Source organism: Pogoniulus pusillus, chromosome 42, assembly GCF_015220805.1.
Source record: "Pogoniulus pusillus isolate bPogPus1 chromosome 42, bPogPus1.pri, whole genome shotgun sequence".
In the NCBI taxonomy this organism is placed as follows: Eukaryota; Metazoa; Chordata; class Aves; order Piciformes; family Lybiidae; genus Pogoniulus; species Pogoniulus pusillus.
In genome coordinates this window covers 3,780,431-3,793,551 of record NC_087305.1, presented here as the reverse complement: position 1 = coordinate 3,793,551, position 13,121 = coordinate 3,780,431, and the positions used below count along the sequence as shown (strand labels likewise).

General features: G+C 53.7%; 1 protein-coding gene and 1 long non-coding RNA gene across 5 annotated transcripts in view; both read right to left on the bottom strand.

Annotated features, from left to right (window-relative positions):
- Positions 1–2,724: 2,724 nt before the first annotated feature.
- Positions 2,725–4,825, bottom strand: LOC135192541 (uncharacterized). Its single transcript, XR_010309004.1, has 2 exons — positions 3,463–4,825; positions 2,725–3,302 (listed from the first exon to the last, which is right to left on the bottom strand). It is a non-coding gene; the product is annotated as an uncharacterized LOC135192541 (long non-coding RNA).
- Positions 4,826–4,848: 23 nt separating this feature from the next.
- SLC23A2 (solute carrier family 23 member 2) overlaps positions 4,849–13,121 on the bottom strand; it is a 60,814-nt gene continuing 52,541 nt past the window's right edge. For all 4 annotated transcript variants that reach the window (XM_064175720.1, XM_064175721.1, XM_064175719.1 and 1 more), the window contains 5 exons: positions 13,016–13,121; positions 9,455–9,584; positions 8,458–8,595; positions 7,674–7,769; positions 4,849–5,575 (listed from right to left, as the gene is read on the bottom strand). In XM_064175720.1, coding sequence (XP_064031790.1) covers positions 5,343–5,575; positions 7,674–7,769; positions 8,458–8,595; positions 9,455–9,584; positions 13,016–13,121 — 703 coding nt within the window. In that variant the 3' untranslated portion in view covers positions 4,849–5,342. The remainder of the gene's footprint in view (positions 5,576–7,673; positions 7,770–8,457; positions 8,596–9,454; positions 9,585–13,015) is intronic.

Below are 13,121 nucleotides of genomic sequence, written 5' to 3'. Positions count from 1 at the left end.
CTTCCATCCACTGCTCCTTGCCCTGTGCCAGGGAGCCCTGGGGCAGCCCATTCCAACCCCAAATCACTCCACAAACAACTTCATCCTAACGCCCAACCCAAACCTCCCCCGGGCTGCGTCCCCTTGGTTCCATCACTGCTTGCCTGGGAAGCCTCAGCAGGGAGAGACTCAAGTAGGGGAGACTGAAGAGTGGAAGAAACCCTCTTGGGGGTTCTGGGGGGGTTCTCTTTGGGCAGGACCACGAAGTTGGGTAACTAAAGTATGCACAAAGCTGCTATAGATTCGTCAATGAAGAAACTCTACCATCACATGACATTGTCATGACAATCACACCACTCCCTCCCAGGAAAAAACAACAACTCTGATCCTGAGTGGAAATGTTAGTAGTAATTTTTTTTTACATTCTTATTGTTTCTTTTTTTTTTATTTTTCTTTTTTTACAATTTTTTTTTTTTTTTCCTTTTATTTTCTTTTTTTTTTTTTTTCAGTGTTTTCCTTTTCTTAAGCTATGGAAATAAAACCACTGCAAGGGTCATGCACAAACCAAGCTGCCACATTGGAAAGGCAGGTATTAAAGGCAGGTATTAAAGGCAGGTATTAAAGGCAGGTATTAAAACACACCAAAAGAAAGAAAAAAAGAGGAAGAAATTAAATACAGGAAAATAAAAGAGCAATAAAAAAGGCAAAAGGAAGCAAATTTGGGGGTTAAGGTTTGAAGGCTCTGAGCGAGGTTCAACTTCTGCTTGAGTTCCCTCTGCCCATGCAAGAAGGTTAATCAGAGGTGTGGGGGGGTTCTTGGTAACCCTAAGTTCCTTAGAGGTATCATTGGCTTTAGAAAAGGTCTTAGCAAGAATCCTGGAGTGAAGGTAACAGAAATGCATCAGAGGCTGCAGTACAAAAGCCCCAGGTGGGTTTGGCTGTGTGGATGTCACCTTTGAGATGACAAAAATGATCCTTTCTACCAGGAATTGTTTTGCCCTTCCCCCTGACAAGCCTGGTGGGAATATCTTAGCACCCTCCCAAGCCACCCCTCAGGTGCTGTCTTCCCTCCTGTGGTTTGGTTTAGTGCAGCTGTTTGAAGGGCAGAAGGGTTCAGGATGGCATCTCCAGCCACAGAACCAGCGTGGGAGGGACCCCAAGGATCAGCTGCTCCAACCTTGCCAACCCCACCCTGCTTCCCAAGACTCTGGCCTGGGCTCTGCCACAGATGCCTGAGGGCCCAAGACTGGGACAGGAACACCCAAGGGACTGGGAGAGTGCTGCTGCTGGAATGATGGCAGTGATAGCTCCAGGCCAGGGCACAGCCACCACCCCCAGGCCTGCTCTCCTCTGCCACAGCAGGTCCAGGCAGTGCTGTCTGGAGACACAGCACAGAGCCAGAGCCCCAGAGAGGCAGAGGGACATGGGGGCAAAGAGAGGACCCCTCCTCTACAAGCTGCTCCTGCACTCCTCTCAGGTCAGAGCTCCCCCCCTGCCCCTCTGGCCTCCAGCAGCCCCAGCAGCAATGCCAACCAATGCACTTGCCAGCCACAGAGCCACAGAGCAGATCTGCAGTCAAGTTTCTCTTTCCAGCCACCATCAAAGCCTGGAGGGACAAAACCTCCCTGGTCCTTGTTGCCCTGGGTCATGACTGAAGGCAATGCAGAGCTTCACCTCAGCCAGAGGGCAGGGGACCAATGCTGCTGCTCATCACCTCAGCTCCTGAAGCACTGAAATCATCCACAGAGTACTTGGGGGCAGGAGAGAGGAAAGCCCTGGGACACAGCTGCCACTGCCACGCTCTGCATTGCTAGAGCTGAGGCAGCTGCTCATGAGCAGAGCTTTTGCCTCCCTCTCTCAACCTTTCCAGCCAAGCAGCTCTGGCACTTCCCAGCAGTGCAGCTGCCCTGGGCAGCTGTTTTGTTTCCCCCCCTTTAACACAGATACAGATGTTTACCCCCTCCATGTCTCCCCCACATCTTTGGCTGCTCATAAACTTGGCAAATGTGGAAGCTTCATGCCACAGATCTGAGACCTCCAAACACAAACTGGCTGAGAGTGGAGGTGGGAATCAAGCAACCATGGATTGGTTTGGTTGGAAGAAACCTTCCAGATCACAAGAGTGCAACCTTTAACCCAGCACTGCCAGCTCACCACAGCCCTCACCACCACATCTGCAAGGCTTTGAAACCCCTCCATGGATGGAGACTTCCCCTCTGCCCTGGGCAGCCTGTTCCAGGGCTTCACAACCCTCAAGGGGAAGAAATTGTTCCTCCTGCCCAACCTAAACCTCCTCCAACGCCTCACTACCTGAAGAGGAGAAACCAAAGAAGGATACAAATGACTTTTTGGGTCACAGGCAAACCAACTTTGTCTACTACACAGCAACTCTTCCAACCAGCATCTGGAGATAGTCCAACTGACAGCAAGACTGCAAACTACTGAAAGTTCCCTGAAGCAGGAGCAAACACAAAGCTTTGTTATGGCAAAAGCAGGAGAAAGGTGGCTGGGAACAGCCGTGGCATGCTGAGAACCATACCCATGGCATCAGTCCCACTCTACACCACTCAGTACCGATCCATTCCAGCTCTTCCCTTGCCCTCCCCACCCCCAAACCCTTCCATGCTTTAAACAAACCAAGAACAAACAAAAAAAAAATCACCTGGAAGTAGACTCAGGGAGGAGAAAAGAGAGTTCCAGTAGTCAAAGTCTGAGAGAGAAATGAATGAGTGACAGGATCCACTGTGAGGTTTGCTCCAGGAACACAAAATGCAAGCACCTTAGAGCATTTACTGGCCTTGAAGATTTACACCACACCACATTTCCCTGATGATCTCCACAGCTTGAAAAAGGGGGGGGATTGGATTGGGTTGGTTTGTCTTTTGTTTTGGGGGGAAGGGGGGAGAGGCTACACTGGAAGTCTAAAACTAACTTGCAATAGTTAAGAACATTAAACAGGAAGAAAACTTTTAATGATGAATGCATGATGAGCAGGAACACCCACATCATAACACCAGAGCTGAGACTGTGCCAGGCAAAGAGGGAAGAGGGAAAAAAGGGGAGGAAAAAAGGAATCTGAATGGTGCCCTGACTGGGCCCAGGACCTGTTAGATCTGCCCTGGATGAGGACTTCAAAGGCAGTGTCTCTGCTGCCCGAAGGCATCTCTGCAGCCCTCAACAGGCTACTGCAAAGCCCCACCGGGAGACAAGAGGCAACTCGACAGAGGCAGGCAGCACTTTGATATCCCAACCAGCCAATTCTGCACAGAACTGCCAGCAGCTCCTCACCCTGGGGCTGGCCCTGCCTGTCTGTGCTGGGCAACCTCACCCTGGGGCTGGCCCTGCCTGTCTCTGCTGGGCAACCTCACCCTGGGGCTGGCCCTGCCTGTCTCTGCTGGGCAACCTCACCCTGGGGCTGGTCCTGCCTGTCTCTGCTGGGCAGCCTCACCCTGGGGCTGGCCCTGCCTGTCTGTGCTGGGCAACCTCACCCTGGGCTGGTCCTGCCTGTCTGTGCTGGGCAACCTCACCCTGGGGCTGGCCCTGCCTGTCTGTGCTGGGCAACCTCACCCTGGGCTGGTCCTGCCTGTCTGTGCTGGGCAACCTCACCCTAGGGCTGGTCCTGCCTGTCTCTGCTGGGCAACCTCACCCTAGGGCTGGCCCTGCCTGTCTGTGCTGGGCAACCTCACCCTGGGGCTGGCCCTGCCTGTCTCTGCTGGGCAACCTCACCCTGGGCTGGTCCTGCCTGCCTCTGCTGGGCAACCTCACCCCAGGGCTGGTCCTGCCTGTCTCTGCTGGGCAACCTCACCCTGGGCTGGTCCTGCCTGTCTCTGCTGGGCAACCTCACCCTGGGCTGGCCCTGCCTGTCTCTGCTGGGCAACCTCACCCTGGGCTGGCCCTGCCTGTCTCTGCTGGGCAACCTCACCCTGGGGGCTGGCCCTGGCTGTCTCTGCTGGGCAAGGTCACCTCTGCAGCTGTAATGAGGTTCTGCAGAAGTCCCACCAAGAAAGAAGAGGCAACACAACATAAAGCTCTTTATAGGCAACATCTTGCAACTCCAACACAGCAATTCTGCAGATCTACCCAATGCCCCCAGGCCTTTCCCTGCCTGTGTGCAGTCATTAACTGTTCAGAACTGCTCAACTGTGCAGGAAATGTCTTGCAGGACACTGGCACTGAGCTGGAAAAGCTGCTGCTGGGTCTCACCTGGAAGTTAGAAGTTTCCCCTCCCTGTCAAACTGGAGCTACCTGTGTCCCTTTAAAGCAAACCTGGCCCTGGAATTAGGTGAAGAGCAGGCAGGAAAAGCAAACAGTTTCAAGCTGTGACCTGAGCAGAAGGCAGTAGCTCCTTCTACAGCACTCAGCTGGCAGAAGTCACAATTTTCAGGGGCAAAGTCCTCAGAGAAACTTTCTGTCTCAGTCAATAAACCTTGATCTGCAGTGTCACAGCTTCACAGGTGGCACTGGGTTGGAAGGGACCCTCTGAGCTTATCCTGTCCAACCCTCACTGCATTCACAGGGACACCTCCAGCTCCAGCAGGCTGCCCAAGGAGTCTGATCTCCAGGGATGGGGGCCTCAATCACACCCCAGATCAGCTCAGCCTGCTTTCTAGGGGGCTGATGTGCAAATCAGTGGCTAGAAAACAAAGTAGCTGGGATCTGACCTGACTAGAAGTAAGGTTTTAGTAACTCCCTCCCCTCCCTCTTCCTCACAGGACCCAAATTTATCTGCTGGAACCAACACTGCCAACAAGCAGTGGAAAGGACCTACAACCTCTGACCAGCACAGGATACTTAAGGCCTCATCCAGCTTGGTCTTGAACACCTCCAGGGAGGTTGTGGAGCACAGAATCACCCAGTGTGAGCTTTGATCACATTGGGTGATTCTGTGCTCCACAACCTCCCTGGGCAACCTATGCCAGTGTCTCCCAACCCTCACTCTCATCAATTTCAGCCCCAATCTCCATCCTCAATCCACCTTGGAAGAAGCTGGATTAAAACTGGGCATTAGGAAGGAATTTTTGACAGTGAAGGTAGGGAAACACTGGCAGAGGTTGTCCAAACAAGCTGTAGAGGCCTTCAAGGCTGGAATTTACCCCTAGACACAGCAGGATCTGCCTCCACCACCCACAGCAGGAAAGCTTTGGAGCTTTTTCTTTTCTTTGACTCCTTTTTTTTCCCTCCTGGTTTCCTCTTTTCCCTTTTTCCTTACCTCTGTCTCAGCTCTGCTTCCAGAATTTCAATGCAGATATACAAAACATAGATTTTTTTTGTGTGTGTTTGTGTTTTCCCAATGCTTCTCAATCAGCAAGAAACTGCAAATACATCTTTTTGCCTACCACTAGAGAATAGAATTTCAGCTAAGGCTATACTGTAGCTTCTGAATCTTCATCTGAATTCCTGCAGCTGCTGCTTTTCCTGAAGCCTTTCCATGTGTAACCCAGGAAGGTTGGGCTGATGGGCAGGAAGCTGAAGCATCTGTACTTTTTAATGAGGTTCATGCCAAAAGGCAGGTCATAGGTTTCCATCCCATCCAGTGACTTGCTGCCTTTGCCAACTCCCTTCTTCCATTTCCTTATGCCCCTTTCTTCAGGGCTTCCTGGAAGGCAAAATAAAAAGGAATGGGGGAAAAAAAAAGAAAGGGCAGAGAAACATAGATGATAGAATCAAGCAGGTTGGAAGAGACCTCCAAGCTCATTCAGTCCAATCTATCCCCCATGTACAGGGTTAACCCTCCTGGGGGAGTAACCTAGAACCTGACCCTAGGTGGTCCCAGCCCTGTCCAACCAACCAGACCATGCCACTAAGTGTCTTTGATTTTATGATCCCTGCACTCTTCCAAGCATCTTTCCTGCCTCAAGCTCTTATGGAGTGTTCTTCTCCATGCTAAGGATCTTCCACCTCCATCAGCACCCTCACATGTCCCTGGCTCTGTGTGGGCACAGCTCTGGGGCAGCTGCTCCACAGCTCAGCAGGGATCAATACCTGATCATGGCCCTAATTAGGAATCTGTGTGGTGATCGACCCAGCAAAGCCACCCAAGGCTCACATGGACCTGATCAACCTCCCAAGCCCTGCCCCAGAGCAGGTCATAGAATCCTGGAATCAGCCAGGTTGGAAGAGAGCTCCAAGCTCAGCCAGCCCAACCTAGCACCCAGCCCTGCCCAACCAACCAGACCATGGCACTCAGTGCCCCAGCCAGCCTTGGCTTCAACACCTCCAGCCACAGCAACTCCACCACCTCCCTGGGCAGCCCATTCCAGTGCCAATCACTCTCTCTGCCAACAACTTCCTCCTCACAGCCAGCCTCAACCTGCCCTGCCACAGCTTGAGGCTGTGTCCTCTTCTTCTGTCCCTGGCTGCCTGGCAGCAGAGCCCAACCCCACCTGGCTACAGCCTCCCTGCAGGCAGCTGCAGGCAGCAATGAGCTCTGCCCTGAGCCTCCTCTTCTGCAGGCTGCACCCCCCCAGCTCCCTCAGCCTCTCCTCACAGGGCTGTGCTCCAGATAAGTACAGACATTTACAGTAAAGGATAAGAGAGGAAAGCAAACCTCAAACAGAATCACAGACCACAGAATCATTCAGGTTGGAAGAGACTCTTGGGATCATCAAGTCCAACCACTGACCCTACTCAGCAAAGTTCACCTCTAAACCATATCCTCAAGCACCACATCTCAATGACCTTTACACACATCCAGGGTTGGTGACTCAATCCCCTCCCTGGGCAGCCTATAGACCAGAGAATGATTTGGGTTGAAAGAGACCTCAAAGCTCACCCAGTTCCAGCCCCCTGCCACAGGCAGGGACACCTCCTCCTAGCCCAGGTTGCTCAAGGCCTCATTCAACCTGGCCTTGAACACTGTCAGGCTTGGAAGCTCCACAACTTCTCTGGGTGACCTCAGCAACCCACATGGGGAAGAATTTCCTCCTGATGTCCAATCTCAGTCCAGAGACTCCAGTTTGAAGCCATCACCCTCATGCTGTCACTTGTCCTGTCACTTAAACACTGTTATGGAAAGCCTCTCCCCTGCTCTCCTGGAGCCCCACCAGGTACTGTAAGGATGCTCTAAGGTCTCCCTGGAGCCTTCTCTTCTCCAGGCTACAAAAATCTTCAGGTGCTGAGTAATATTTAGTGAGCCAGAGGTTACAGACAGTCACAGAACTGTCAGGGCTGGAAGGGACCTCAAAGTTCCACCTCCCTTGCCATGTGCAGGGACACCTCACACTAGATCAGGTTACTCAGAGCTCCAACCATCCTGGCCTTAAGTACTTCTAGGGATGGAGCTTCCACCACCTCCCTGGGCAACCTGCTCCAGTGTCTCACCACCCTCCTCATGAAGAGCCTTTTCCTAACATCCAATCTCCATCTACCCACTTCTAGGTTTGATTCATTCCCCCAGCCCTGTCACTAATTGACATCCTAAAAAGTCCCTCACCTGCTTTCTTGTAGGCCCCAATAAGGTCTTTTTGGAGTCCTACAGTACCTTGAACTGGCTGAACACCCCCCAGCTCCCTCAGCTTCACTGCAGAGCTGCTCCAACCCCCTGCTCTTTATCACAGCCCTCCTTTGGACCCGCTCCATCAGCTTCACATCCTTCCTCAGGTCCAGGATCACCTCCTGCCTCCATGACCACTGTGCTATCCCCACCCAGAGAGCAGTTAAGTGTTTCAGACAGGAGGAGAAGCTCAGCTGCTGACCTGGGATGGTGTTATCCAAAATGAAGGCAACGCAGCCCCCCACGAACATGGCAGTGGTGAGCAGGACGTTCAGCACCTGATCGATGCCTGTGATTCCTAGGAGAACAGGGACAGGGCTTTGGAATTGGGATTTAGGCTGTCCACACCCTGCTACAGGACACCACTGGACACTACAGGACACTTGGCCCCTTCCTCTTGCCCCCCCTCCCCCCCCAACTCCCTTCAGATATTGGGAACCATGGATCAGATCCCCTCCCAAGCTGCTCTTCTCCAGGCTCAGCAGCCTCAGAGCTCTGTTATAGCCTTAAGCATCTTCATAAGAGAATGGTTTAGGTTGGAAGTGACCTCAAAGATCAACCAGTTCCAACTGCCTGCCACAGGCAGGGACAGTTCCCACTAGAACAGGTTGTTTAAGGCCTCATCCAGTCTATTCTTGAACACCTTCAGGGAGGTTGTGGAGCACAGAATCACCCAATGTGATCTTCGATCACATTGGGTGATTCTGTGCTCCACAACCTCCCTGGGCAACCTGTGCAAAGGTCTCATCACCCTCAACCTGTGCCAACTTCTTCCTAACACCCTCTTTCAATCTCCCCTCTGCCAATTTAAACCCATCCCTCCTCATTTTGGCATTCCAAGACCTTCTCCATAGTCCCTCCCCAGCCCTCCTGTTAGGTCCCCTTCAGATATTGGCTTTAACCCAATTTATCCTTCACATCACTTTGCACCTGCAGATGACCAGAAGGCACCAGAAGCTTTGATGTCACCGAGCAGAAACACCTACCTGTGACCAGTGGATTTTGTCTGAGATAGCTTGGAAGGACAAGTCCAAAGAAGATGGAAAATCCAAGCACAAAGAGGTTCCGAGAGGAATTTAAGTCTATGAACTGGAGGTTGGACAGACCCACAGCTGTGATCATCCCTACATGGAAAGAAAACAATCACAGGATCCCAGGATGTCAGGCTGGAAAGGTGCCCAAGGATCATCTGCTGATGGTGGAGTGGTTAAGGAACTGGCCCAGCATCCTGGCAAGCTGAGCCTGAAAACTGCCTGATGCAGAGGACTCTTCACTGCTTCCCCTGGGAGTTGATTCCAATGTCCAGATGTGCTCATGGGGACACATTTCCCTCTGGAGTCCAGTGGGAATCTCCCCAGCAGTAATTTGTCTCCATCATCCTTTGTCTTTGCCAAAGGACTCCTTGGAAAAAGGGAGTCCCCATCCCCCTTCTACCCACCCTCCATCTCCGTGGCAATAAGGTCTCCCCTGAGCCTTACAGGACCACAGAATGATTTGGGTGGGAAAAGGCCTCTGAGGTCATCCAGGCCAACATCAACCCAGCACCACCATGGCCACTAAACCACGGCCCCAAGTGCCATGGCCACACTGCAGGGATGGGGACTCCACCACAGCCCTGGGCAGCCTGGGACAGGCCTTGACCACACTTGCAGCAAAGAAATTGTTCCTCATGTCCAACCCAACCCTCCCCTGGCACAATTTCAGGCCATTTCCTCTTGATCCATCACCTGATACCAGGCAGAAGAGCCCAACCCCTACCTGGCTGCAGCCTCCTTGCAGGCAGTTGCACCAAAAGGTGTCCCCTCAGCCTCCTCCTCTCCCAGCTGAGCGAACACAGCTCTCAGCCTCCTCTCACAGAGCAGAGCTTGCAAGGCTCAGCCCTGACACAGTCTCCAACCCCCAGGCAGCAGCAGACACAGAAAGAGAGCAGAGGAGGAAAGCTGGTGCAGAGCAGAGCAGCAGGAGCAACCAAACATACGTTACCAAAGAGGGTGCAGAAGAGGGCACCGAGCACGGGGTCGGGCAGCGAGGCGAAGAGGGCACTGAACTTGCCAACCATGCCCAGCAGCAGCATGAAGGCTGCCCCATACTGGATGACTCTGCGGCTCCCCACCTGCAGGACAGCAACCAGGAAAGGAGGTTGGGGGAAGCTCACACCTGGGCCAGCTCCAGGCCTGCCACTAAGCTCTCCGTGGGGAAGGAAAGTGCCCTCCCGGCCCAGAAGGCCAAAGGCATCCTGGGGTGCATCAGGAGGAGTGGGGCCAGCAGGGTTAGGGAGGTTCTTCTCCCCCTCTACCCTGCCCTGCACTGCTGTGTCCAGTTTTGCACTCCAGGGATCTGCTGGGGAGAGTCCAACAGAGGCTGTGAGGATGATCACAGTCTCACAGTGTCACCAAGGTTGGAAGAGACCTCACAGATCACCAAGTCCAACCCTTTAGCACAGAGCTCAAGGCCAGACCATGGCACCAAGTGCCACGTCCAGTCCTGCCTTGAACAGCTCCAGGGACGGCGACTCCACCACCTCCCTGGGCAGCCCATTCCAGTGTCCAATGACTCTCTCAGGGAAGAACTTTCTCCTCACCTCCAGCCTAAATCTCCCCTGGCACAGCCTGAGGCTGTGTCCTCTTGTTCTGGTGCTGGCCACCTGAGAGAAGAGAGCAACCTCCTCCTGGCCACAACCACCCCTCAGGTAGTTGTAGACAGCAATAAGGTCACCCCTGAGCCTCCTCTTCTCCAGGCTAACCAATTCCATGATGAAGGGACTGGAACACCTCTGCTATGAAGAAAGGCTGAGAACTCTGCAGCTGTTTGGTCTGGAGCAGGGAAAGCTGAGAGGGGACCTGATCAATGGCTGTAACTATCTGAGGGGTAGGTGGCAAAGTGAAGGTGCCACAGTATCACAGTACCACCAAGGTTGGAAGAGACCTCATACATCATCAAGTCCAACCTGCTACCACAGAGCTGAAGGCTAGACCATGGCACCAAGTGCCACGTCCAGTGTCAAGTGCCCAGGGACAGGACAAGGAGCAATAGGTACAAGCTGGAACCCAGGAGGTTCCACCTCAACATGAGGAGAAAATGCTTTGGTATGAAGGTGCTGGAGGCTTGGAGCTGCCCAGAGAGGTTGTGGAGTCTCCTCCTCCTCTGGAGACTTTCAAACCCCCTCTGGATGTGTTCCTGTGTGACCTGCCCTGGGTGGCCCTGCTCTGGCAGGGGGCTGGACTGGATCTCTGGAGGTCCCTTCCAACCCCTACTGCTCTGTGACTCCCTGCACATAAAGCTTCTCTGCAAGCTTCCATGCATATGTTGTGGTGGTGTCAAACACAAGCTGCTGAACCTTCCCAACTGCCTTGGAGGGCTCAGCTGTAAGGTGGCTCTGCTCCAGTTCTAACATCACTTGCTCTGATTATGTTTTCAGTGACATTAAGTCATCTCTGAAACCATCTGCAACTGCTAAAGCCACAACCACCATGACATGTGGAGCACTCTCATCTACAATAGAGAAAACAAACAGACCATAATAGATCAATTAGAATGCAGATGGGAGAGGGAAATAGAATCAATGTGTTGCTGCCTTTCTACAGGAGAACATCTGTGTGAGCTCAGCAGCAGGCAGCTCGCTGCAGCTTTCCAACCACCAGATCCTCAACTGCATCTGGAATGCCTCAACCCTGCCGAGATCAGCACTGGGTAAGGCTCACAGAATGGGCTGGCCTGGAAGGGACCTTCGAGATCATCCAGTTCCAGCCCCCTGCCATGGGCAGGGACACCTCCTGCTGGACAGCCCTGCTCCAGGCCCCATCCAACCTGCTGGGCTTGGAGCCTCCACAGCTTCTCTGCTCCAGTGCCTCATCACCCTCACTGCAAAGAGCTTCTTCCTAGTGGCCAATCTCAGTCCAGCTTCTCCCAGTCTGAAGCCATTATCCCTCGTCCTGGCACTCCCAGCCCTTGCCAAGTCTCTGCCCAGCCCACTCCAAGTACTACCAGGCTGCTCTAAGGTCTCCCTGGAGCAGCCCTCACAGAGCCCTCCTGGGAGCACTGAAGATTTCCTCTCCCAACCAATCAGCAAAGTATTTAGATGCCAGAAGCAAACTGCTTTAAATTGAGGTGACAAAAGGATTGGTTTGCTGGGGTTGATTCAGCAGACAGCAACACAGCAGCAAACACTGGAGCTCAGCCACCCAGCTGTGCCACTCTGGGCACTGGAGCCCAGCCACCCAGCTGTGCCAGGCTGGAAGAAGCAGAAGCACTCTCCCAGCCTGAGCTCTGAACACTCCTCACTGTAGTTAACTCTCGTTCCCTGCACCAGCTGCCACTTCAGCCCTCACTTCTCCCTGTCCCAAGGCAATGTGCCCTGGTGGCTGTGGGCTGGGAACAAAACAAGTGCTGTTCATTCACATGGGCTCCTAGGGAGCAGCACCAGAGAGGAAGCAGCACAGAAGAGAGCTTTCTTCTGAGGGCTTCGACTCCAAGGCAGAGTTTTCCTCTAGGAAATTTCCATCAGGCCCTGAGAGCAAAGGGGCACAGGCAGGCAGAGGGGGAGCAGGCAGGCAGGGGGGGGAGCAGGCAGGCAGAGGGGGAGCAGGCAGGCAGGCAGAGGGGAGCAGGCAGGCAGGCAGGCGGGGGGGAGCAGGCAGGCAGGCAGGGGGGCAGGCAGGCAGGGGGGGAGCAGGCAGGCAGGCGGAGGGGAGCAGGCAGGCAGGCAGAGGGGAGCAGGCAGGCAGGCAGAGGGGAGCAGGCAGGCAGGCAGAGGGGAACAGGCAGCTGATGGTGCTCTGCTCTGGGTATTTGTACTGCAACCCAAGTCCCAGCAGAACCCTCCCCCGGGCAGAGCACAGGGAGGGCGGAAGGGAAGAACCTGTCTGGGCTGAGCTGCTGCAAGTGCAGAGCAGAAATTCTCTGTCTCACAAACTCAAAGGATGTTAGAGGCTGGAAGGGACCTGCAGAGCTCATCCAGTCCAACTCCCTGCCAGAGCAGGGGCACCCAGGGCAGAGCACACAGGAACACAGCCAGGTGGGGTTGGAAAGTCTCCACAGAAGGAGACTCCACAACCTCTCTGGGCAGCCTGCTCCAGGCCTCCTGCACCCTCACAGCAATTCTGTTTCTCCTCATGTTGAGGTGGAACCTCCTGTTTGAAGCTGTCTTCCAGCTCGTGCTCAGTGCTCCTTATGTTATCACTGGGCACCACCAAACAGAGCCTGGAACCTTCATCCTGATCAGGTCCCCTCTCAGCCTTCCCTCCTCCACACTAACCAGCTCCAGGGCTCTCAGCCTTTCTCCACAGCAGAGATCTTCCAGTCTCTTCATCATCCTCACAGCCTTCTCTGGACTCTCTCCAGCAGATTCCTGTCTCTCTTCAACTGGGGAGCCCAAAACTGGACACAGGATTGCAGCTGTGGCCTCAGCAGGGCAGTGTAGAGGGAGGGCAGAACCTTGCCCTGCTGGCCACACTTCTCTTCATGCACTCCAACAGTGAAATGAAGACCTAACCACCCACCTGAGGAGACACTCAAGTCAGGGTGCAGTCATGGGCAAGCACCTACCTTTGTGATTCCCAAGACACCAATGTTAGGGCTGGAAGAAGTGGATCCATTCCCTGTCCCAAATACTCCATCCAGGACACAGGAGAGACCCTCAATGAAAATCCCT